The sequence below is a fragment of the Molossus molossus genome, unplaced genomic scaffold, assembly GCF_014108415.1.
Source record: "Molossus molossus isolate mMolMol1 unplaced genomic scaffold, mMolMol1.p scaffold_m16_p_21, whole genome shotgun sequence".
NCBI lineage: Eukaryota > Metazoa > Chordata > Mammalia > Chiroptera > Molossidae > Molossus > Molossus molossus.
This window is the reverse complement of record NW_023425357.1, coordinates 13,791,662-13,817,148: the sequence shown is the minus strand read 5'-3', so window position 1 is coordinate 13,817,148 and position 25,487 is coordinate 13,791,662. Positions and strand designations below refer to the sequence as shown.

The 25,487-nt window shown below is 48.0% G+C and overlaps 1 protein-coding gene across 2 annotated transcripts; it reads left to right on the top strand.

Annotated features, from left to right (window-relative positions):
* The first annotated feature begins 5,535 nt into the window (after window positions 1-5,535).
* Window positions 5,536-20,180, top strand: PLAUR (plasminogen activator, urokinase receptor). Of its 2 annotated transcripts, none has more exons than XM_036275972.1 (7): window positions 5,536-5,696; window positions 7,848-7,958; window positions 9,101-9,241; window positions 15,407-15,556; window positions 17,135-17,269; window positions 18,660-18,806; window positions 19,633-20,180. In XM_036275972.1, exons 1-7 carry the CDS (start codon window positions 5,642-5,644, stop codon window positions 19,878-19,880), a joined length of 987 nt encoding a protein of 328 aa, XP_036131865.1. In that variant the 5' UTR covers window positions 5,536-5,641; the 3' UTR covers window positions 19,881-20,180. The 2 variants fall into 2 exon arrangements, with proteins under 2 accessions (XP_036131865.1, XP_036131864.1); XM_036275971.1 differs by having other exon boundaries at window positions 9,098-9,241.
* Window positions 20,181-25,487: the final 5,307 nt, after the last annotated feature.

Here is a 25,487-nt window from a genome sequence, read left to right as displayed (position 1 = left end):
GTAGGGCTCACACCCTACTCCACTGTGAGTTCATCTTAACCAATTACATCAGCAACAACACTATTTCCAAATAAGGTCACATTCTGAGTAATGAAACTCAGGACTTTTCTTTCTTTCTTTCTTTCTTTCTTTCTTTCTTTCTTTCTTTCTTTCTTCTCTCTCTCTCTCTCTCTCTCTCTCTCTCTCTCTTTCGGGAGGGTAGAGCACAATTCAACCCCTAACAGGAGCTCTTTTTTTTTTTTTTTAATTTTTTTTCTTTATTGATTTCAGAGAGAGAGGAAAGGAGGAGAGAGAGAGATAGGAATATCGATGAGAGAGAACATCGATTGGCCGCCACCTGCATGCCCCCCACTGGGGATCTGGCCCACAGCCTGGGCATGTGCCCTGACCGGAAATTGAACCCAGACCTCCTGGTGCATGAGTCAACGCTCAACCACTGAGCTGCACCAGCTGGGCGCAGCTCTTCATATATTAGTAACATCAGCCCTTGAATTGAAATAATTGTTTCTACTCTGGTGGAACCTGAGCTGCAAAGTGCTAGAAGCAGGGAAACTGTTCTTTGCATAAACTCTGCAATTTTTTTCTTTCCTGGATCCCTTCTTCTCCCCAAGTCACCTGAACCCCATGAAGCCAGAGAGAGGCATGGCAAAGCAGATTGGTGGAGGAGGGATAGAAAGAGGCTGGGGGCTTCTAGCTCCTGGCATTTGTCCCCTCAGAAACAGCAACCCTCAGCCTGATACTTCCAAGCATGGATGGCAGTGCCAGACTGCTCGGGTCCAAATCATCCTGACTTTATACTTCCAAGTCATCCTAGGCAAGTGACTCAGCCACTTGTATTAGTTTCTTATTGTTGTTGCCACAAATTACCACAAACTTAGTGGCTTTATTTATTTATTTTGTAAACCCTTTATTTATTTATTTTTATCCTCACCCGAGGATATTTTTCCATTTTTCGTTCAGATAGAGTGGGAGGGAGAGAGGAAGAGATAGAGAGAGAGAGAGAAACATTGACGTGAAAAGGACACATCAAGTGGTCGCCACCCGCACAACCCAACCAGGACCGGGGACAAACTGCAACTGAAATATGCGCCCTTAGCAGGAACCGAACCCGGGTCTCTTCGGACCGCAGGCTAACACTCCAACCGCCGAGCCAAACCGGCCAGGGCTTAGTAGCTTTAAAACAACAGAAATGAATTCTCTTACAATAGGCAGCATTCCCTCTGGAGATGCTAGGGGTACAGTGGTCTCTTTCCTTCTCCAGTCCAGAGAGCCGCACCCCTTTTATTCCTATGTCCTTGACCCCTTCCTCCATCTTCAAGGCCAGCAGCACATTGCTGTCTCTCTCTGACCCTGTTTTCCTCTGCTTCTGTCTACATCAAATGTCCACCTGCTTCCCTCTATAAGGACACTTGTGATTACATTTAGGGCCCACCCAGGTCATTAGGATAACGCCCCCATCTTAAAATCCTCGACTTAATCGCATGCGCAGGTTCCAGTGTTCAGGACCTGGATATCTTCGAGTGCCACCATTCAGACGACCACACCTCTCTAAACCTCAGTGTCCTCAACTGTGAACTAGGAGACTGTGAGGCTTGACCAAGGTCTTTAGAACAAGCGCTCAGCACAGCGCCCAGCCTAGCACAGGCACTCCATAAAAAGGACGATTGAGTTTCAGTTTCTATGTCTGCAAAATGGGGGCAGAGGGGTGTGGATTCCAGGGGTTTCCCAGCTCTTTCACTCCCTAGGGTGACTCCTCTTCTGTCACCCTGGTCTTTGCCAAGGGAAAAGGAGACCCTGAGAGGGGACATCAATGTTGCCTGCTAGGCCTGGAGTTGGGGAGGCGATGGCTACAGCATGCCCCAGCTTCAGCCCAGGCCAGAGGCAGTCACTTCCTCAGGCTGGTGGCAAGAGGCTGAGGGGGTCCCACACATGCACTCACACACGTGTGCACTCACACACGCGTGCACTCACACACGTGCACTCACACACACATGCACTCACACACACGTGCACTCACACACGCGTGCACTCACACATGCACAGTGCCTCTCAGTGTCTCCACTTTTCTCTCCTTGAAGGCAGTTGGTGTCATTCTCTCTCACTCCCTCTGTCCATCTCCGTCTCTGTGTCCCTCTGTTTCTCACGGTCTCTGTCCTTGACTCTCATTCGCTGTTCTGTCATCTCTATGATTTCCCCTGAGTTAGTCTGTCTGTGGCCTCTCCTACTCTTTCCTCTTCTCTCCCCCATGTCTAGCTCTCTCTCTCTCACTGCCTCTCCCTCTCTATGTCTCTGTCTCGCTCCCTCTCTGTCTCTGCAGGGGACTCTCCTCTTCTCAGCCCAGGAAGTCCTCGAAACCTGTGAGCCTCACCCAGAACCCCGCAAGCAGACGGGATCGGGAGAGGCCCCTGTGAGTCACCAGGAGGAAGGACATTCCTGCCGGTTTTCTGGGATTGTGCACAGCCAGGCCCCCTGCCTGCTCCCTCCCCTAGCTCATGACTGAAACTCACCGGTGTTCACTTGAGGGAGAGACAGAGAGAACGAGTCAGAGAGAGACAGAGAGACAGAAAGAGACAGAAAGAGAGAGAGGGATACAGAGAGAGTGACAGAGAGACAAATATGGAGAGAGACAGCGACAGAGAAAGAATGAAGCAGAGAGATGACAAAAGACAGACAGGGAGACACAGAAGGAGAGAAACAGATTTGGTGAGACCAGAGCAGTCTGAGGAGGGGATGAGTGGAGTCCAAGATAATTCCCCATTCTTTAAATAAAAGAGGAAATTGTGTCAGAGAGTGCTGAGGTCATCTGGCCAGAAAGTGGTCATTGCAGACCACACAGCTTCTCTCTCTTTTTTTTAAATCCTCACCTGAGGACATTTTTGCATTCATCTTCAGACAGAGCAGGGAGGGAGGGAGGGAGGAAGAGAGAGAGAGAGAAACATCGATGTGAAAGAGACACCTGGACTGGCTGCCACCCACACAACCCCAACCGGGCCGGGGACAAACTGCAAGCAAAGTACGTGCCCTTAGCGGGAACTGAACCCAGGACTCTCTGGTCCGCGGGCCGACGCTCTAACCACTGAGTCAAACCGACCAGGGCCACACAGCTTTTTGTGACACCCAAACCTGAGCTTTTCTTTCACTAAGAGATGCCTCCCTTTCACCCTCCCCAGACCCATGTCTCAGCTGGGAGAAGAAAGGGACCCATGGACCACCTGCCCATAGTCACTCGGGAGCTGGATCTCAAGCCTGCCTGGACCAACACCTCAACTTTCTATTTCCCTGCCTCATGCACACTAATGTCTCATTCAGTTTCATGTAAACCCAAAGAGGGACCCACAAGAGGAAACTGAGGTTCAGAAAAGAGGCTATTGCCCTGGCCGGTTTGGCTCAGCAGTTAGAGCGTCAGCCTGCGGTCCGGAGAGACCCGGGTTCAGTTCCTGCTAAGGGCATGTTCCTCGGTTGCAGTTTGTCCCCGGCCCTGGTTGGTCGTGCGGGTGGCAGCCACTCAATGTGTCCCTTTCACGTCAATGTTTCTCTCTCTCTCTCTCTCCCTCCCACTCTATCTGAACAAAAAATGGGAAAATGTCCTCGGGTGAGGATAAAAAAAAAAAGAAAGAAAAAAAAAAGAAAAGAGGCTATCTATTGATATTGAGGCTAGCTAGGGAGTTATAAGCATGACAACCACTGGCCTCAGACTCATGAGGTGTCTTCCCTTCCCACACCAAAGACAGGAAACTAGGACCAGAGTCTAGAGATGGGTGCAACAATACTAGTGACAGTTATAGTTTCTTATCGAGCACCTACTATGCACCAGGAGCCATGGCAAGCACCTTGGGTGCATTCTTTTATGTCCCTAGCACATCAGTCCTGAGAGGGAGGCACTTGTTAGTTCTCCTTTCCAGATAAGGAGCTTGAGGCACAGGGAGGTTAAGAAACCTGCCCAAAACCACAAAGCTAGTTAGTATGTAGGTGGAATTTGAACCCTCAGAGTCTAGCGCCAGCCTGCACACTCTTAATCACTAGGATATATTGCATCTTAGCAGAGGGTTTCTTTGGAACTTTTCTACCTTACCTTTAAATCACTAGCATAAGGCTCCAGTGAATAAGGATAACAATAGTTTCATCATTAGTATAGTGGTAGAGTTAACTCATTGCCTATTATTCTCTCCCTTCCTATTCTATTTCAACCACACTGGCCTCTGTGCTATTCCTAGATCATCAGGCACACCCCCTTCCCCCCTCAGGGCCTTTGCACTGGCTGTTTCCTCTCCCTGGAATTCAATTCTAGACCAATTGCCCAACTTCTTCCCTCACACATTCAGTCTCTGCTCAAATGCCAGCTGCTCAGGGAAGCCCTCCTGGATCACCCCCACTTAACTGACCACTCCTCACTTGTACCTTGCTCCTTCTTCAACCTGGCTTGTTTTTCTCCATTTCATCACTGCCCGACAGCCATAGATTAGATAACACATATCTAACTCCCCTCTGTCACAAGGGCAGGGACTTTGTTTTCTCCTGTGACCCAGTCCTGGACCAGTGCCTGGCACTTAGTAAATAATGAAGAAATTTGTTGAGCTCTCCATGTGGGCCAGCAACTGTTCAGAGATCTCATCTACATTAAATTGCTCTGATTGGTCAGAAGCATCTTGAAACGGGAGAGATGATTTTATCTTTTGCATTTTATTTTACTCAGGAAAAAAAAAAAAGTATTGCCCTGCAAGGTGACTCAGTTGGTTAGAGCGTCATACTGATACTCCAAGGTTGAGGATTCAATCCCTTCAGGGCACATACAAGAATCAACCAATGAATACCTAAATAAGTGGAAAAACAAATAGAAGTTTCTCTCTCTTCCCCCTCTTCCCCCTTCTCTCTAACATCAACCAATTACAAAAATTATTATGAATCTTTACAAACACACAGAAAAAAAGACAGAAGGACATATAAATTACTTTGATCTAATTGATACAAATAGTTTGCTATTTTGCTTTTCTTTTTTCCTAAAGTATATTGAATGCAAACATCAATGACATTAACCTCTAAATATTTCAGTGAGCTATAAAAATTAAGAACAATTTCCCCACATAACCACAAAACCATTGTCATAACAGCACTATGTACTTTTTGGCTAAAGTGTTTTGAAGTAAATTAGAGATGCTATATTATTTCAAGCCCAAATATTCCAGCATTCATCTCTAAATGATAAAGACATTTTCCCACATAATCACAATACCAATTTTCCTCCTAACAAAACTAACAAGAATCCTATATTATCTGGTAATTAGCCACGAATTTCCCATCGGGACAAATTTTAAGACGAGAAGTGAGATCCCTTGCCCAAAATTCCAGAGCCTGAAGAGGGGGGACTGGAATTTGCACCCCAGTGGTCTGGGGACAGAGCTGTGACCATGGATGGTCATGTGAGTCAGAGCTGAGCCAGCCCCCTACTCCGGCTGGCCACTCCCTGGTAAAGGAAGTTTGGCAGGGGGTGACGTGGGGAAGGAGGTGGGGCGCCCATGCCTTTAAGGCTGACTCGCTCTTTCACAAAACATCTGGGAGGAGCCCCCGGGACCACAAAACTGTCTCCTTCCAGGGGCCCGACTCAGAAGTGCAGGAAGGCCGCGGACAGGGGCCGCTGCCTGACATGGGCGTCTCGGGGTTGCTGCGACTGCTGCTGTTGATTCAAACCTGCATTCCAGGTAGGGACTGGGTCCCCAACACCTGCTCAGGGAACTGGATCTGGCGGCAGCAAAGGGAGGGGACAGGAGAGGAGGGGGACTCGTAGTCTGGTGAGTTGAAGGAGAAGGGGAGCTCAGGCCACAGCTCTTTCCACTCAAACAATAGTTCTCTTGCTATCTGTAGCTTCAGGCGGCACAGTAGCTAACACCCAGTAGGTACTCGGGGATTACTAGTTGAGCGAAGGCTTTTAACAACAGCCACCGTTTGGTGAGTGAGCTCTTGATTTCAGGCCTCCTTCGAAGCTCCTTCCTTGTCATTTCACTCTGGGCAGGCTGATCTTTTTTTTTTTTTTTTAATGCCAAGCATTTTTTTTATTATTGATTTTTTAGAGAGAGAGAAGCCTCCATTGTGAGAGCGAAACATACATTGGCTGCCTCCTGCACGCCCCCTGCTGGGGACTGAGCTCTCAACCCAGACATGTGCCCTGACCAGAATCAATCCACAAGACCACGGTCAATCCACTGAGCCACACTGGTGGGCGGAACTATGTTTTAACCAGAAGGAAACTGAGGCACAGAGAGGTTAAGTAACTGGCCCGACGTCACACATTCAGTTCTTGAGTAGGTGGGACTCTGACCCCGCAAGGGCGTCCCACTGCTCTATCCACTCTGTCGACTCCCAGCCCACCAACATAGGCGTTTTACACAAGGTCCAAAAAGGGCCCAGCGGCACGGAGGCAGAAGCTAGGGACCTAAGGCTTGTCTCTCGAGGACCCTCTCAACCTGCTTCCCCCGAAAAATGTAAGGGAAATGGTTGAAAAAACTAGAGGAAATAGAGAAGGAACTGAGTCACAGCCGGGTAGGAAGGGGTTGTTTGGGATTGAGGAGTATTTTGGCAATGAATAACTGGCAAAGTTCCCCCGACGGTTGGAGACCAACAATGAGTAATGATGGAGGATTCCGAACTAGGGGCTGGCGGGCAGGGACCCACAGGGGAGGCCTGGAGGAGGGCGAATAGGCCTTAGAACCCCGGGGTAGGGTTGGGGGGCACTAGCCTGCGGAGCTATAACCTCCGGGAGGAGCTAGTGGGCGGGGAGAGAACCTCGGGGAGGAGCTAGTGGGCGGGGAGAGAACCTCGGGGAGGAGCCAGTGGGCGGGGAGAGAACCTCGGGGAGGAGCCAGTGGGCGGGGAGAGAAACTCGGGGAGGAGCCAGTGAGCAGGGAGCGAACTTCGGGGAGGAGCCAGTGGGCGGGGAGAGAACCTCGGGGAGGAACTAGTGGGAGGGGAGAGAACCTCGGGGAGGAGCCAGTGGGCGGGGAGAGAACCTCGGGGAGGAACTAGTGGGCGGGGAGAGAACCTCCGGGAGGAGCTAGTGGGCAGGAAGAGAACCTCTGGGAGGAGCCAGTGGGCGGGGAGAAAAACTCGGGGAGGAGCTAGTGGGCAGGGAGCGAACCTCCGGGAGGAGCTAGTGGGCAGGGAGAGAACCTCGGGGAGGAGCCAGTGGGCGGGGAGAGAACCTCGGGGAGGAACTAGTGGGAGGGGAGAGAACCACCCGGAGGCCTCAGTGCATGCTACTGCATAGCTGGGTTAGAATCTCCCCAGAGGGCTGATGGACCGGGTTAGAACTTCCGAGTGGGCTGTTGGGCGGGAGATGACGTTGGGGAGAGGTTTTGAAGGGGGAAGAACCTGGGGAAGAGAGTGTGTATGTGGGGGGGAAGGTATAGTTAGTAAAGAGCAGGGGGTACAGAGATAGAACGTAAAGATCCTCCGAGTCGATTGAGGCTGGAAGGCCCCTAGGAGATCTGACGGAGTAGACTGAGGGTCAGCGGGGTGTGGGAGCAGAGCTTGACTGTCCGGAGGGACAAAGAGCGTGGAGATAGGACTTTTAGGATAGGACCCGCACGGGGACAGATTTCAAGGGGAAAAGAACGAGAGGAAGACTTTAGGGATATAGAATCTTAGGAAAGCGGTGCCGAGATAGAACATTGAGCCAGAGATAAACTAGAATTGCAGCTGGCCCGAACCCAGGAGCTGACAGAATGTGGAGCACGAACCTGAGTGCACAGGGCTTGGAGATTTGGTCCTGGTACTGGGACATCCGAGGGCGAGAGCGAGGGTCCTGGCGCAGAGCTCTAATGAACTCTCCTGGTGTCTCCTCCCTCTCCCCCCAGCCACCTGGGCTCTGCGGTGCATGCGGTGTGAGAGGAATGGGAATTGCCAGGTGGAAGAGTGTGCCCCTGGCCAGGATCTCTGCAGGACTACCGTCTTGAACATATGGGAAGGTAAGCTCCCCTACTCCAGCGCCACAGGAAATGCAAGTGACCAAGAAACCTTGTCCAACAGCTATCAGGGAGGGAAATGCAAACAAAAACAAAAGGAGACCCTGTTTCACGCCCACCAGATTGACAAGTATTTAAAAATCTGATAATGCTGGGGTTGATGAGGATGTGGAGCTGCTGACCTTGCTTTTAGGGTGTTAAATGGTGCATCTACCCCACAGAGTGATTTGGCAATGTCTAGTGTAGACGGAGATTAGAGTACCCTAAGGCCAGCATTTTAACTAGGAATATAGAAACACCAAAGAACCTTGGCTGCATGTGCCCAGGGACACATGTATAAGAACGTTCATAGCAGTAATGTTTGTGATATGGAAAATTGGAAACACCCCAAAGTCACTCAGCAGCAGAGGAGAAAATTAAGGTGTAATCACATAATGAAATACTACACAGCAGTTTAAATGAAGAAACTAGAGCCGTGGGTATTAATGTGGATACATCTCAAAAACATCAAGTTGAGAGAGAAAAAAAGCATGTTGCAGAGTACGATACCTTTAAATATAAAGTGTGAAATATGTAAAACAACAGTGTATGTTGTTATGCATAGAATGTGTGAGAATTACCTACACCAGTGATTGGCTCTGGACAGGGCATAGGGGAATGTGATAGGGGAGGGGAGGGGGGCTAGTAGAAGGCTTTCACTGTATCTTTTAAGTTTAGTTTTATATATATATATATATATATATATCTGAAACAAATATAGCAAAATGCTAATATTTTATAAAGTTGGATGATGAATACACAGTATTTATTATATCATTGTCTTATACTTTGGGGTAAGCTTAAAGCATTTTTCTTTAAAATTTTCTATTAAAATTTTCTCCCTGCTAAGATCACTGAGCCAGGAAGGAGAGGTAGATGGATCTAGAAGGTCCCAATGACAGTGTTGTCATTGAGAGAGAGTAGGCTCCCTGTGAGGGGTAGGGAGGAGAGGGGGGATAACTCTAGAGAAGACAGAGTTGGACCCAAACAAAAGTAGAGGCCTGGGGTTCAGCCACAGGAGTGGGTGACCTTAAGACCAGGAATGTTAGAGGCTGGTTGGGCTCAGGAGAGCCTCTAGGGTGACAAAGATACATTCCTCACAGAAGATGAAGAGTTGGAGGTGGTGGAGACAGGCTGTGCCCACTCAGAGAAGACCAATAGGACCATGAGCTATCGGACAGGCATGAAGATTATCACCCTGACAGAGATCATGTGTGGATCAGATTTGTGCAACCGGCCCAACCCTGGTGAGTAGGACAGCCCTTGCCATGCCTAACCCCAAACTGTCTCCAACTCAACCCCATTGTCATTCCAATCCTATCATCAATCTTATGCCACCCCAACCTCATCTCCATGCCTTACTCCAGAACCAACCCCAACTCAACTTCACCTCCAGTCTCATCCCCAAATTCACCTTACCCTTAACACCAACTTAAATTCATCCTTATTCCAAACACATCTCTAACCCCATCCTTCACTCTACTCCATTTCATCTCAAACTGTCCCCAATCCACCCACAAACTCATCCTCTTCCCTAACTCTATCCCATCTCATAAATGTTTGTTTTTATGGTTCTTAAGTATAAGATGCAATACCTGCCCTTACAAAGCTACACACACATACACCTACTCAAGAGGTAGATAAAGTATCTCACTGATGATTTGTCATCTAACCTTTTCCATGGGACAGAGATTGTTCGAACAATAGATGCTAAGGGACCAGGATATAAAGACCAGAGATACAAGAGACTCAGAATTCTTAAGGGAAGTCAAAGAGGAAGGATTACAGACTGCAGTGGGCTCAGAAAGTTCCCTAGAACAGATGGTCCTTGACTTGAGCAGTGGAAAAGAATGTGAAGAAACTTGTGTTGAGCCCAGCTGGTATGGCTCAGTGGATTGAATGTTGTCCCATGAACTGAGTTGTCCCTGGTTCAATTCCTGTTCAGAGCACATGCCCAGATTTCGGGCTCCATCCCCAGTAGGGGGTGTGCAGGAGACAGCCAATCGATGTTTCTCACATCGATGTTTCTATCTCGTCCTCTCCCTACCTCTCTAAAAAAAATCAATAAAAACATATTTTAAAAAAAGAAAGAAACTGGATTGAGTTTGTGGCTCTAGGCTTTGGTCAGTTTTAAAAAAAGACTCAGAAAGATTCCAATCCCCAAGTTCCTACAGGAGAGAAAGGATGGGGAAGGAAGGGAGAGGGTGAGGCAGAGATTCCTCTGTCTGGCCCTAATGAAGAAGGAAATTGGTTAAGGCCAGTTCAATCACAATGCTGTCAGTAAGTTGAGAGCCTGTTTATACTGTTTTTTTCTTGTTCTTCATCCATCCTGACTGCAAACTTTTATCTATTTGTGGGAACTGAATCAGATGCTCATTTTCAAGGAAGTGATAAAGTGACAAGAGAGGGAACATTGGCTTCCTTTCTCGGTTAGATGTGCTTAAGGAAAACCCTAATAATTGGATCTCAGTAATGCTTCTGATAAGAGATAGTATTCAAAATATTTAACAATATTGGTCAGTGCAAAAGACATTGATCAATTGGAAGAGGCCCCTGGAGGCCCTGTGCTGGGCCTGGTGTTGCTCCTTTAGCTGATGGATCTTGGGGACGAGGATTTTAAAGAAAAAGTTGAGAGTAGTCAGGGATCCACCAGAGAGCTTGGAGCAGCAGCTAGCAATTCCATAATTTAATGACTGACATGCCTCTAGCAGCTCCCTCCCTTCCTCCCTTCCTTCCTTCCTTCCTTCCTTCCTTCCTTCCTTCCTTCCTTCCTTCCTTCCTTCCTTCCTTCCTCTCTTTCTCTTCCTTCCTTTCTTTCTTTCTCTCTTTCTCTCTTTCTTTCTTTCTTTCTTTCTTTCTTTCTTTCTTTCTTTCTTTCTTTCTCTGTTTGTTTCTATTATCTTTATTGTTGTATTACAGATTTCCTCCTTTCCCCTCCCTTTGACACCCTCCTCCTCGCTCCCATCTCCCCCTGCCTTCACCAGATTTTTGTCTGTGACCATTGGTTATGCATATATACATGTAAGTTCTTTGGTTTATCTCTTCCCTCCCTGCCCCCCCCCCTTCCCTCTGAGGTTTGTCAGTCTGTTCCCTACTTCCATGTCTCTGGATGTGTTTTGTTTATCAGCTTATTTTGTTCATTATATACCACAAATAAGTGAGATCTTGTGATACTTGTCTTTCTCTGACTGGCTTATTTTGCTTAACATAATACTCTCCAGGTCCCTCCATGTCTTCTCAAAGGGTAATAGATCCTTCTTTTTTATAGCTGCATAGTATTCCATTGTGTAAATGTACCACAGCTTTTTTATCCATTCATCTATTGATGGGCACTTGGTCAGCCCCATTTCTAATGCCATCTTACCCTGCATGTGGTGATTAGAATAGTTGGTTAAACCACATCCTGTACATAAGTGACACTGGGACATACCTATGACCCAGACAGCCTTAGGCCCTGACTCCACAGAGCTCACAGTCCAGTGGAGGGGGGAGGGTGTGAGAGGCCCATCACCAGACACTGCTGACTGCTGAGCGTAATCAGAGCTGGGATAGGGGAAGCACAGGTCAGAACCATAATAGGGAAAACAGATCAGAGGGTCAGAGATGTCATGGGGAAGCACAATCCAGAATTGTCAGGGCTGTGATGGAGGAAACAGAGGCCAGAGTGATCAGGGCTGGGATGAGTGAAAAGAAAGGGCTGTGGGACCCTCGAGGAGATACTCGACTCAGGTCAGAGAAGGTTTCCTACAGGAAGCAATAGCTAAGCTGGATCTTGAGGGTGAGTAGGAGTCAGATTGTTAAAAAGACAGTGGAAAGGGTTTTCCAGGCAAAGGGAGCAATAGATGCAAAGGCCCAGAGGTGGGTGGAAGTAGTATGGCTGGAGGAAAGGGAAAAATGGGGTGAGATGAACTGGTGAAATTGGCAGGGTCATATTACACAGGGCCTTCTAGGCTGTGGTGAGGAGTATAGACTTCATCCAGGGAATGGTGGGAGATCATGATAGAAGGATGTGATGATGGAGGGAAACTGTGATGGAGGGATGTGATGATGGAGGGGTGTGGTGATGGAGGGAATATAGGGAAGGGGAGACCAACTTGGAGGTGGATGAGGTTGTCCAAGTGAAGATGAAGGTGGCTGCATTAGAGTGTCAGCCCTGCAGATGGAGAGAAGTGGATGGATTTTGCAGCTCTTCACCAGTAGATGAGCAAGAATTAGTGATAGGTTAGACATGGCAGTGGCTTTGTAATTCTGGTTACTATAGAGCCGATTGTATAAGACTAACCCCCTGCCAATGGCAGCTGTGGAAGCTGGATAGATTATGAATAGTTATTTGAATTCACTGGAGGACAGTAGATGAAGAGGAGACGTTGAGGGGCTACAATCTTTGAAACAGGGAAGCACAGAAGGTGAGTTCCACAGACAAGCTGGGCTTTTCGTTGAGTGTACTTTCCAATTTGCTACTGTGGAGGAGAAGTAAAAACCACACAGTGAGAGATCATCACTAGACCAAGAAGACAGAAGTGGAGTCTGGGGCTGTTAGAGTGTCTAGAAAATGAGAGGCAAAAGCCAGAGAAGGGAGTCCTCAAATCTGTAAATGACTTCGTTCAGTCTTTGGCAAGCTGTACATGCGTAAGGTGACTCCAAGAAAGTAAGCAGAAAATAGTATCTGAGAAACTACAAATCTGAGCAAGGATTCCAGCAGTCATAGGATGCTGGGGAGACCCCAGGTGCCAAGTTGGCAAGAGAGGCCTTGGTAACCATCTCAAGCTTTTTCTGAGACCACACCCTAGGAGTAGGGGCAAAACTGAAATCGACCAGTCCTAAAAATGCCTACTTCCAGTCTTCAGCAGAAAGAAAACCTAACCTTCTTTAGAAGAAGATACATCATTTAGAGCCTTTACAAATTTTCATCTATAATGTCTGGCATCTAATCGAAACTCACAATGTAGCCTGAAAAAAATAAAAAGGACCAATTGACCAGAAACCAAGAGGAAAATCCAACAATAGAAACAGACTCATAATGATTCAGATATTGGAGTTATTAGACAGGGAACTTTACAATACCTATGATCAATATAGTCAAGAAAATAGAGGAAAGAATAAGTTTTAGCAGAAATCTGGAATCCATTTTTAAAAGAGTCAAACAAGAAATCTAGAACAATGACTGAAATTAAAACGTGATAGCTATGCTCAATAGCGATCAGAAACAGCACAGCAAAAGGATTAAAGAACTAGAAACAGGGCAGTAGAATATCCGGATTGATACTTAGATGTGGAGAATCAAGGAGTTGGCTAAGTTTCTGCCCTAGAGGACTGATGGGGCCATCTCAGAGATGTGGAATTCAGGAGAAGGAGCAGGTCTGGGGAGAAGATGGAGAGTTTCATTTGGGGCATGTAGAGATTTGGGTGTTTGAGGGCTAGCCCTGGGGTCTTCAGGAGGCAATTGGGTATTGGGTGTGGAGCTCAAAGTGAAATCTTGCCTGGAGAGATATTTATGAGTTCCCAGCAGGTAGGCAGAAATGAAGCCGTGTCTAATAGGTAACATCCCCATGGGAAAGAGTGTGCACCATGACGAATGAAAAGGGCCTGAGGCAGAGCCTTGAGGATCACCCACATTTAGAAGAATGAGATCAGAAGAGCCCCCAAAGGAGACCCATGGGCGGTATGAGACAGCTATTTTGCAATGATGGCAATTTGTGTGTTCATTTTTATGGAATTTCATGTGAGATGACATGGGATATTGGCCTTTTAGTTACTTTTCTCTGAGGATGGGGGAGATTTGGCCTTTGGTGTAATTGGTGTACCTAATCACAGCTGCTGGCTTGCCAGTAGAGGGTGTTGGCTGAGACAGCCCTCTCATTTCTCTAAGACTTGGCCCAAACTCAACTCGGATATCTGGGGTCAGGACTGGCTAGGCATGCTAGGCTTGGGGATGGTGTGAGCTAAGGCCTGGGCACAGAAATGACTGGTGTATCCAAGGAAAGTAACTCCTTCGCTTGGCCTGACCTGGAAGGTTCATAGGAGTAGCAAAGTTATCACAGATCAATCAAGTGAAGCTTTGATTCCCCGACACACTTGGGCAGTGTATTAAGTATCTATTGCAGCATTACAGATTGCTCCGAAATTTAAAACAAAGATAAGCATGCATTATTTCACAAAGTTTCTGAACATCAAGAATCCAGGAGTGGCTTGGCTAGATGGTTCTGGATCTTTCATGTGGTTGTAGTGAGATGACAGATGAGCTGCAGTCCTCTGAAGGCGCCCAGTGTAGCTTCACTCACGTGGATGATCCACTTCCTTGGCTTTGGCAAAGCCTCAGTTCCCATCACCTTGCCATGGGGCTGACTGAGTGTCCTTACAACCTGGCAGCTGGCTTCCTCCAGAGCAAGTAATCCAAGAGAGAGCTGGGAAAAAGTTGCAATGTCTTTTACAGTCTAGCACAGAAATCACGCACCGTCATTCCTACAGTATCCCTTTGGTTACAGAGGTCAGCCCTGTTCTTTATGGGAAAGGACTACATAAGGGTATAAATACCAGGAAGCAGGGATCACTGGGGGCTGTCTTGAAGACTGGATACCACAAGGAACAATAGAAAGGTTTTAAGTAATTGTTCATTCATTCATTCATTCATTCATTCATTCAATAAATATTTATTCAATATCTTCTCTGGACCAGGCCTTCTGCTGGGTGGTGTTGGGACACAGTAGTGATGAGGACACCTTTGGCTCTACCCCCCTGGGGCTCAGAGTCTACTGAGGGAAACAAGCCAGTCACTAGACAGAAATGACCCAGAGCAAGCAGGGCTGGGATTGGGGAGTCCAGAGAGGTACCTGATCCAGCCTAAAAGGTCAGGGAGGGCATCTTGGGGAGGTTGTGAAATTGGAGAAGATGACGCCTGAAGAATGGACGGAAAGTAGATAGCAGGGGAACAGCAGATGCAAAGGCTAGATGTGTCTGCATGTATATCTGGGGGCTGAGAGAAGATGTGTGGAGTAGAGTGTGAGGGGCTAGTGGAGTGAGATGAGGCAGGAGAGGTAGCCAGGACCCAGTTTTTGATGGGCCATGAATGCCACACTGAGAATCGTGGATTTTATGCTGAAGGCACTGGGGAGCCATGGAAAGGTTTTGAGCAGAGAAGAGACAGGGTCAGAGGTGAATATTAGAAATATCCTTTTAGGGCCACGTAGGATGCACTAGGGCTAGGGTGGGAGACAATGGAAACTGGGAGACCAGGAAGGAAGCTGGTATTGAAGAAGGTCTGAGCTGGACCTGGTCATGGGACTAGAAAGGAGGGAATGGGTTCTAGAAAGATTCAGAATGACCAAGGTTTGATGACTGGCTGAAGAGTGAGATAAGGAGCTGGATCTCCAGGACTCTCCCCATTGACTCCCCCTCCTGCCTCCCCCAATCAGGCCGGACTCCCGCCTTTCCCCGAAGCCGAAACCGTTACCTCGAATGTATTTCCTGTGCCTCTTCAGACCTGAGCTGTGAGAGGGGCTGGGACAGGAGCCTCCAATGCCGCAACCCTAGAGAACAGTGCCTAGAGGTGGTGACCCTGGAAGGTGAGCCCTAACCTGCCAGAAACTCCTCCTCCTTGCTTCGCTCCTTCCCAAGGCTGCACGTGAATCCCCAAATAGCAGGGATTTAAGCAAGGTACACAGTTCTCTCTCACACACAAAAATCCAGTGATAGGAAGTACAGGGCCACAAAGGCAGTTCCACCGTCACCTGGAACCCAGATGCTTTCTCATTTCTTACATATTGCTGCCATTCTCAAGATTGCCTCATAGTTCCAAATAGCTGCCAGAATTCCAGGCCTCATGTCCAAGTTCCAGGAAGAAGGAAGTTGAGCTCAGCCAGAGTGGCTCAGTTGATTGAACATGCCCCATGCACCGAATGGTTGCCAGTTTGATTCCTGGTCAGGGCACACACATGGGTTGCGGGTTTGACCCCCAGTTGGGGAGAGTACAGAAGGCAACCGGTCAATGTTTCTCTGTCACATCGATGCTTTTCTTTCTCTCTCTTCCTCTCTCTAAGCATGTCCTCTGGTGAGGATTTTAAAAAAAGAAAAAGAAGAAGAAGAAGAAGGAAGATTAAAAGAAGGGGCAAAAAAGAGAACCTCTCCTTTTGTAAGGGTTCTTCTTTCTGGAAGTCCCATTAAACTTTCTACTTACATCACATTGACCAGAACTTAGCCACATGACTCTAGTTACCGAGGCTAGAAAATGTGTCTTTGGCTAGATATATGGCTGCCCTAAAGAAATGAGGGTCCTGCCTGGCCAGTGTGGCTCAATGGTTGAGCATCGACCCATACACCAAGAGGTCGCCGGTTCGATTCCTGATGAGGGCATATGCCCCGGTTGTGGGTCCGATCCCCAGTGAGGTTACATGCAGGAGGTGACCAATCAATGTTCTCTCTCATCAATGTTTCTATCTTTCTCTTCCTATCTAAAATCAATAAAGAAAAAAAAATATTTAAAAAAATAGAAATGAGGGCCCTGGCCAGTTTGGCTCAGCGGTTAAAGCGTCGGCCTGCGGTACAGAGAGACCCGGGTTCGGTTCCCGCTAAGGGCACGTACTTCGGTTGCAGTTTGTCCCCGGCCCTGGTTGGTCGTGCGGGTGGCAGCCACTCGATGTGTCCCTTCACGTCGATGTTTCTCTCTCTCTCTCCCTTCCTCTCTCTCCCTCCCACTCTATCTGTACAAAAAATGGAAAAATGTCCTCGGGTGAGGATTAAAAAAAAAAAGAAAGAAAGAAATGAGGGCCCTGGCCGGTTTGGCTCAGCGGTTAGAGCGTCGGCCTGCGGTCTAGAGAGACCCGGGTTCGGTTCCCGCTAAGGGCATGTACCTCGATTGCAGTTTGTCCCCGGCCCTGGTTGGTCATGCAGGTGGCAGCCACTCGATGTGTCCCTTTCGCATCGATGTTTCTCTCTCTCTCTCTCCCTCCCACTCTATCTGAACAAAACATGGAAAAATGCCGTCGGGTGAGGACTAAAAAATAAATAAATAAATAAAATAAAAAAAGAAATGAGGGTCCTATAATGAAGGGTGGAGCAGAGAATGGACAGATGACTGCTGCAGTGGGCAAATCCAGGGTCAGCCCTTCATCAACAATCTGACCTCTCTCCTCTGCCCCACACAGGGAGTCTAAAGAATGAGCGCAACTTGAGAGGCTGTGGCAACCTTCCTGGCTGCCCAGGCCCCACTGGCTTTCACAACAACCACACCTTGCACTTCCTGCGCTGCTGCAACACCACCAAATGCAATAAGGGACCAGGTAAGGGGCCGGAGATCCAGGATGGGGCGGTGCACTCAAGGACATTGCCAGTCTCTTGCAGGCAAACCCCTCCTCTCTAGGTCTCCATTTCTTCCTCTGAAAGGTGGACATAGTGCTCCTTTCTCAAAGAAGGATTTGTGGGAATTCAGTGAGTCTATCAAACCTTCACCAAGACCCACATTTGGTGGTTCCTACAGCCTCTTGAATCCTTCTACTGCTCACCACCCTGTTGCAATAACCTCTCACTTAGATTGTTGAAATAACCTCCTCTCTGATCTTGATCCCCCTGACACCCTACAGCCAATGTTCAACACAGCAGCAAGAGAGATATTTAAAAAATGTAAATGAGCCCTGGCAGGTATTGCTTAGTGGTTAGAGCGCTGGCCGGCACACCGAAGTGTTGCAGGTTCAATTCCTGGTCAAGGGGACATACCTGGGTTGCAGGTTCTATCTCTGGCCCCAGCCAGGGGCATGAGGGAGGCAACCAATCAGAGTCTCTTTCACATCGATGTCTTTGTTTCTCTTTCTCTCTCTCCCTTCATCTTTCTTTAAAAATCAATGAAAAAAATATACTCAGGTGAGAATTAACAATAACAAAACATGTAAATGAGATCTTGTCACTCTCCTTCCTTAAGCACTTTAACAACTTCCCCTTGCTCTTGGAATAAAATCCAAAGGCCACGCTATTCATCACCAACTTGCCTCATGGTCTTGATTTAGTTTCTACAACTGCCAAACGCTGCCCTGCCTCATGGCCTTTGCACACACAGCACCCTCCACTAGGAACACATCTCCCTGAAGAGTTCACCTGACTGACTGTTTATCATTCGGGTCTCAGCTTTAAAGTATCATCCTCAGTGAAACATTCCCTGTCCCTCCCCTTCAGTATAATCTAGATCCCTCGTGTTACTCTGTCTCTATGAAATGGTATTGTTCCACAGAGTTCCACAGTGAGGGAAATGTTCTTATCTTTACTGTGCAATATGGTTGCCAGTCCCACAAATGGCTGTGAAACAGTTGACATGTGAACCGAATTTTGAATTTTATTTCATTATTATTAATTAATTCTAATGTAGATGCAACCACATGTGGCTAGTAACACATGGGACAGTCTCACTCTAACATGTAAGTTCTGTGAGGATAGGGACTGTTTGATCTTACCCAGATGCTTACCAGCTGGTCAGGCCAGGACTCTAGGGACCTAAGAGTTGGGATTTCCCCCACAGGTCCCCAAGAACCGCGCAAGAGAGTGCCATTCCAATGTCTACCACGAGGGGGCTTCATGCCATCTTCTCAGGCTGAGAGATGAGAGTCCATGCAAGGAATAAGGACACCTCTCCCTACACCCCAACCCAGTCCTAATTTCGTTGTTCTCTTGTCTTCTCCCAAGTCCTGGAGCTTCAAAACTTGCCACTGAATGGCCTCCAGTGTTACAGCTGTCAGGGGAACAGCACCGATGGATGTTCCTCCGACAAGACCTTCCTCATTGCCTGTCGAGGCCCCATGAATCAATGTCTGGAAGCCACAGGCACTGAAGGTGAGGCCCTTTGGGAGGTTGGGAGGGGATACTTAATGGAGTGGGGGGTGGTCTGCAAGAACTTAACTTCCAGTTTAGCGAGACTTAATTGAGGTGGATCTTCCTATGGGACTTCCTTCAGCAGGGTGCAAATTGTAGTAAGAAATTAGGACTTGCCCATTAGGAAACAGATATTTCAGCCATAGAAATGTGGCCTTTTTCGGGGGTGGGACTTCCTATGGACACCCTGGGTTTCCATCCTGTGACATCCTGGGAAGGTCTCTGTTCCAGTAGTTCTCAAACTTTTTGGTCTTCAGATTTCTTCACTCCCTTAAAAATTATTGTTTATGTCAGTTATATCTATAAGATATTTATTGCATTAGAAATTAAAACTGAGAAATTTTTATGATGTATTAATATATTTTAAAATAACAATTTAAAAACTCATTGCACGTGAACATGTTTTTATGGGGAAAACAAAGACTAGATTTTCCAAAATGAAAAAATTGGATGAGAGGACTGGCATTGTTCTACACTTTTGCAACTCTCTTTACTGTCTGGCTTAACAGAAGACAGCTGGATCCGCATATCTGCTTGTGCATTCAGTCTGTTGCACGACCACATGTGCTGGTGGTTCTGGAAAACCCCATTGTAAGCTCAGGATAGCAAAAAAAGCCAAGTGATGTTTTGGCGTTATTATGAGAATAATTTTGACGTCACAGATCCCCTGTACCACACTTAGAATTTCTGCTTTTTCCAGGTGGCATCCACCACGAGGTGGCTCGTCACCTAGTGAGAAGCTCAGGCCCAGGAGCTGGGAGTCTCACACAGTTTTCTCCCTCCTCAGGGCCAGGGAACCCATACTATACAGTAAGAGGCTGTGCAGCACCTTCTTGGTGCCAAGGCCTCCATGTGGCTGAAGCCTTCAGATTGCACCATGCCAACGTCTCCTGCTGTACTGGAAATGGATGTAATGACCCAAACAAAGACGTGCAGTCCCGAAAGGGGGGCGCCCCCCGGCCTGGCCCTGCCCACCTCAGCCTCAGCATCATCCTACTTACGACTGTGAGACTATGGGGAGGAACTCTCCTCTGAACCTGAACCTCACACTCTCCCTGCCCTGGCTGGATCAGGGGACCCCTTTGCCCTTCCCTCAGCTTCCAGGTCTGCAGACTTGCTGTGTGACTTCCGACCAGTGTGCTGTTTCCTCTGGGCCTCAGTGTTCCCCGCTGTGAAGACACCTGTCTCACAGAATTATGACAACCAGAGGAGAAAAGCTGGAAGAAGGCTGTGAGCCAGCAGAAGAGTTCTTATTACTAATATTGTTGGCGCTATTGTTATTATTAATTAATATTTGTTTTATTTAATATTTTATACTTATATAAATATTTTTATACCAACGAGCAGGGCCAGGTTGTCTCTTCTTCATAGCATCGGTCTTTCGAAGGATGCATGAGGGCACCCTTCCTCGGGCTCCTGGAATTAGGGATCTCCTGGTAGGACCCAGGAGGTCAAGGCCTCCACGTTGGGAGCAGTCCTTTGTGGGCTTCCACCCTAAGTCACCTCCACATCTATTTCTGGACTCCAAATGCAACCTTCTAACTTACCCACCTAAGCTCTAACTTTCCAGTCTCTTCTCCCAAACTCCAAAGGTCAAGACTACTGTGTTGTCCAATGGAGACATATCCGCATTTCCTGCGGGCTCTGTGATGGATGTATGGGAGATAACCTCCCTTGATGCACTGCAGCGAGGAACAAGAACTGGACTACATTTCCCCTGATGCTCTGGGGCCAGGAGATAAAGGCTGGGCTCTAGGATACCCTCAGACTCACTGACAAAACTGCAGAACTGCCATTTCAGTGGCACTCTTTTTTTTTTAATCCTCACCCAAGGATATTTTTCCATTTTTGTTCAGATAGAGTGGGAGGGAGAGAAAGGAAGAGAGGGAGAGCGAGAGAAACATCAACATGAGAGGGACACATCGACTGGTTGCCTCCCACACAACCCCAACCAGGGCCGGGGATGAACCACATCCGAGGTATGTGCCCTTGACCGGAATCGAACCCACGACTCATTGGTCCGCGGGCTGATGCTCTACTGCTGAGCCAAACCAGCCAGGGCCAGTGGCACTCTTGGAGCACGCTATTGAAGAGCTCATGTTTTCCATGGTTCGCTGAGGCAAACCCATAGAGACAAAATGACATGGGGCCCTATGGCAAATGAAGAAAGACGTAAATCACCTTTCATGGTCTTTGGAGCAAGGTGAGCAGGGTTTCTTTTTAGGACCGCCTCAAATCACATCTCCCCAACTATCATGGTGGGGCTTAAAGAGATGGGGTCTGTTTCTCTCCCTCTTGAACATGAGTGGCTTTTTGACTGCTTTGACCAATAGAGTGTGGTGGAAGGTATGCCTAGCCATGTTCTGGGACCAGGCTTTCAGGACCTGTCTGGTTGTGGGAAGCCAGCTGCCACATGACAGTCCTCCTGCACTGAGACTGCTGTGCTACGAGGACGCCCAAGCTGCTCATGCATGGATGCCATATGGAGGGAGAGCCGCAGGTGTCCCAGCCATCTCAGCCCAGGCGCCACACAAGTGGGCGAAGGAGCTCCCCTGGACATCGCACCCCAAGTAGACATCGTGTGCCAGAGAAGCAGGAAACCCAGCTGTCTGTGTTTCCTGGGGCTGCTGTAATAAATCCTACAAAATGACAAACTGGGTGGCTTCAAACAACAGGAATTTATTCTCTCAGAGTTCTGGATGCTAGAAGTCCACAATGTAGGTGCTGGTAGAGCCATGCTCCTTCTAAAGCCTCTTCCCAGCTTCTGGTGCTGCCGACAGTCCTTGGAGTTCCTTGGCTTATAGCTACATCACTCCAAACTCTGCCTGTGCCGTCATGTGGCTGTGTCTGTGAATGTGGCTGTGTCCGCGAATGTGGCCGTGTCTCCAGCTCTCTTTCCTTATAAGGACACCAGTCACGGATTTAGGGGCCCACCCTAATCTAGTATGACCTCATCTTAACTTAATCACATCTGCAAAGATCCTATTTACAAATAAGGTCACATTCATAGATCCTGAGGGTTAGGACTACTCAACATATATTTTGAGGGGACACTTTCAACCCACACTGCCACTTAATAGCCAGAACCAAGGTTTCAGATATATGGCCCTGGTAAACCATCTCCTCCATCTCCAGCTGTTCAGGCCAGCCCATTTTGGCCCCTGTCTTTTGTGAAGCAGACATGCACGGATCCTGATGAGCCTTGCTGAAATGCCTGACCCACAGAGTCATAAAATAAAAAGGTTGTGGTTTTACACCACTGGGTTTGGGGTTATTTTGTTACACTGCAATGGTTAACTGGAACAGTCATTTGTTTGCTCACTACTGTCTTCCCAGTACCTAGAATAGTGTCTGGGACATGGTTGATGTAGAAAAGAAGGAGGGAACAAAGAAAAAAAAAGACTATGCCTTCTATGGTATCTTACCACAAAACTGGGGGAGGACACCAACTCCCATCATGTCCTACAGCAGAGATGAGGCCAAGATGACATTTTCTGAATGCTCCATAATTTAAATTGAGGATAATTTCACCTTTGCCATGACTCCCTATGACAGAAACTGCAGGCTAGAATTATATCCACCATGGTGCCCTACAGCAGAGATGGGAGGTTAGCACCACATTTCCCATGGTGCCTTTCAGCAGGAACTGAGGCTAGGACTGCATCTCCCATGAGACCCAATGGCAGAGGTTGGAGGCAATGATTATATCTCCTATGATGCCCTATAGCAGATTTTGAGGCTAAGAGTAAATTTCTCATAATGTTCTATACCAGAGATTGTAATCAGGACCTCATTGTTACTGGCTTCTAAGACATTGTTCAGGAATCTCAGTTGCAAGAAGTAAAAGCTATTTAAGCTGACTTAAGCAAAAATGACAAAGTTATTAGAAGTTTAGAATCCAGGCAAGAGCTAGGTCTCTGGGCCTCACCAGGGACAGGAAACAGAATTGAAAAGCTATGTGTGAAATTAAGGTTGTCTCCCTTTTGCAAAATCTCTCTGTCACTCTCTCTCTCTCTCTCTGAATGTGTGGCTTCCCTTGTTGGCTTCCACTTTATTTTTCTGTCTCTCCATAGACTGCCTTCATTTGCTTCACACATAGTAGCCAAAGATGGCCTTGAAATGTCAAGTACTAAGAACTACTGAATCCTGGTCCTAAATTTTTAGCAGGCAGACTCTGATGGGGTTTAATTTGGATCAGGAACAGTCAACCCAGGGTGTGTAGCCCATTTCTTTCCCCTCCCCCCTAAATAGCAGGTGCAGCATCTGTATCCCCAGTATCATTTCTGCTTGAGAAAGCTGATTTTACCTCTGGCCTGGGGGGCAGGGGGGGCCTTTGGCTCATGTCTAATATAAATCAGTGTAATATCAACCCCTGGCCATTGATACTGGTTCAGCGATAGCAGGTAGCATCATCTGGACCAATGAGACACAATGAAAGGTTTTTCTAGGGGCTACTGGGGAAAAATATTTCACCTCTTTCCTGTGGGAGCTCTTCTCTCCCCTCTCTCTTCCCACCTTAGGGTCTCTCAGTCTATTTTTCTGTCTTTTTCTCTCTCTGTCCTTCCCAAATGTGAAGGAAAGTGAAGCCCCAGGGGTATTTACCAGCCATCCTGCAACATTAGGGGAAACATTTATCCTTAGGACTGAGATGGACAGACCATGCTGAAGACAGTCACATCCAAGATTATTTTTTTGTCCTCATCCGAGGACATTTTTGCATTTATCTTCAGATAAAGCGGGAGGGAGAGAGGGAGGAAGAGAGAAAGAGAAACACCAATGTGAGAGAGACACATCGACTGGCCGCCACCCACACAACCCCAACCGGGGCCAGGGACAAACTGCTCTTAGCAAGAACCGAACCCAGGTCTCTCTGGTCCTCGGGCCTATGCTCTAACCGCTGAGCCAAACTGGCCAGGCCAGGGCAAGACTATTTTTCTATGTGAAATGATTCTCTTTCTCTTAAGCCAGTTGGGTTAGACTTGCTATCACTTGCATTAAAATCCTAATAAAGTGTCCTGGAGTAGGATGGCAACAGGATACCCACTCTCATGATATCCTCAGATGGAAGAAATGGTGGGATGAGAACCAAAACATCTCACAGGGTTTCCTGCAGCTGGAGCAAGAGAGATTGGTGAGATCCATGGGCAAGGAGACCTATAGGTTCTTGGAGACAAAGACAACTATTAGCTACCCTCTAACCAAACCCAGGTTAGACACCTCTCTCCCACGTAGCCCTGGGAGAGTTAGAAATGATCCAGCCTGGCCCTGGCCGGTTTGACTCAGCGGTTAGAGCGTCGGCCTGCGGTCCTGAGAGACCCGGGTTCGGTTCCCGCTAAGGGCGCGTACCTCAGTTGCAGTTTGTCCCCAGCCCTGGTTGGTCCTGCGGGTGGCAGCCACTCGATGTGTCTCTTTCACATCGATGTTTCTCTCTCTCTCTCTCTGTTCCTCTCTCTCCCTCCCACTCTATCTGAACAAAAAATGGAAAATGTCCTCGGGTGAGGATAAAAAAAAAAAAAAAAAGAAATGATCCAGCCTGACCACCTCTTTCCCCAATTTACAGAAGGGTAGACTGAAAATGGAAAAGGAAGGGAATCACTCAGAGCTATGGTCCTGGGGATACACAGAGGTTGATGGGGGATTTGGTGCAAAGGACAGAGAGGATGCTGGGAGCTGGGCACTGAGGACAGAAAGGGTGTCTGGAGCTGAAGTCCCTTGGTGGGCCCATGTATAGAATAGCTCGGTAGTGATGGAAATAACAAGCAAGGATTTTCATAGTTGTCATGTCTCAGTTTACCTAATTGTCAACAGGCATGGGAGAGGTTGAGGTCTTCTACCTTTCATGGTTTTTCACTCTTTTTGAGTCCTACGTGTGGTAATCCTGCACCAGGTCTACAAGGTCTCACAGAAGTGGGATCAGGGAGACCCACACCCCAGGAGAGAGAAGAGACCCAAGTCTGCAGGGGTGAGTCAACACCAAAGATGAAGAGAGAAGTGGGAAGGGCACACGGAAAGACACGAGGACACCAAGAGAGATGGGCAGGAAAGTAGGGAAGTGGGGTGGGGTAGCTGGACACTAGGGCTTGGGAGGCATCATAGGAGCTGCTTCCTCCTTCTCAGGACTCAGGCTTGATACGGAAACACGGGGTTTCCGGTCGGGACAGGAGGGAGGGTGGGATCTGACCCAAGCCGAGCCCAGCCCAACCCAGCCCTGCCCTGGGAAGTCCTGGATCTGCCCAAACACGAAGCTTCTGCCTTTCCTCCCAAGGTGGTTCAGCTCACAGCACGTCATGTGACACCTTCACCTTCACTCACCTGTCCACAGAACACTCGTCATACTCACCTTTCCCACGAAACACGCTCCCTCCCTCAATGCTCACACCCTCTCCTCACACAGCACTCTCCCCTTTACACACCCGCACACACACGCTAACCTTCACACGTACAATTACGCCCCTCGCCTCCTTACGCCCACACACCAGCCGCCCGCCCCTTCCCACAGCCTTCCAACACCTTCACACTCTCACCTTTCACGTGCACACTCATCCTCACACACGAACACTTTCACACCATGCTCTTACCTTTGCACACCTACAACACTCACTTCTTGGCTCAACACCCACCTCCTCTGCCCTCACCCAGCCC

What these genes read in the sequence shown, in the direction of transcription:
- PLAUR (XM_036275971.1), top strand. Translation starts at nt 5,642, where the DNA reads ATGGGCGTCTCGGGGTTGCTGCGACTGCTGCTGTTGATTCAAACCTGC. An exon ending in GATTCAAACCTGCATTCCAG is followed by an intron (nt 5,697 to 7,847) that starts GTAGGGACTGGG and finishes CTCTCCCCCCAG; the next exon opens with CCACCTGGGCTCTGCGGTGC. An exon ending in GGAAGCCACAGGCACTGAAG is followed by an intron (nt 18,807 to 19,632) that starts GTGAGGCCCTTT and finishes CTCCCTCCTCAG; the next exon opens with GGCCAGGGAACCCATACTAT.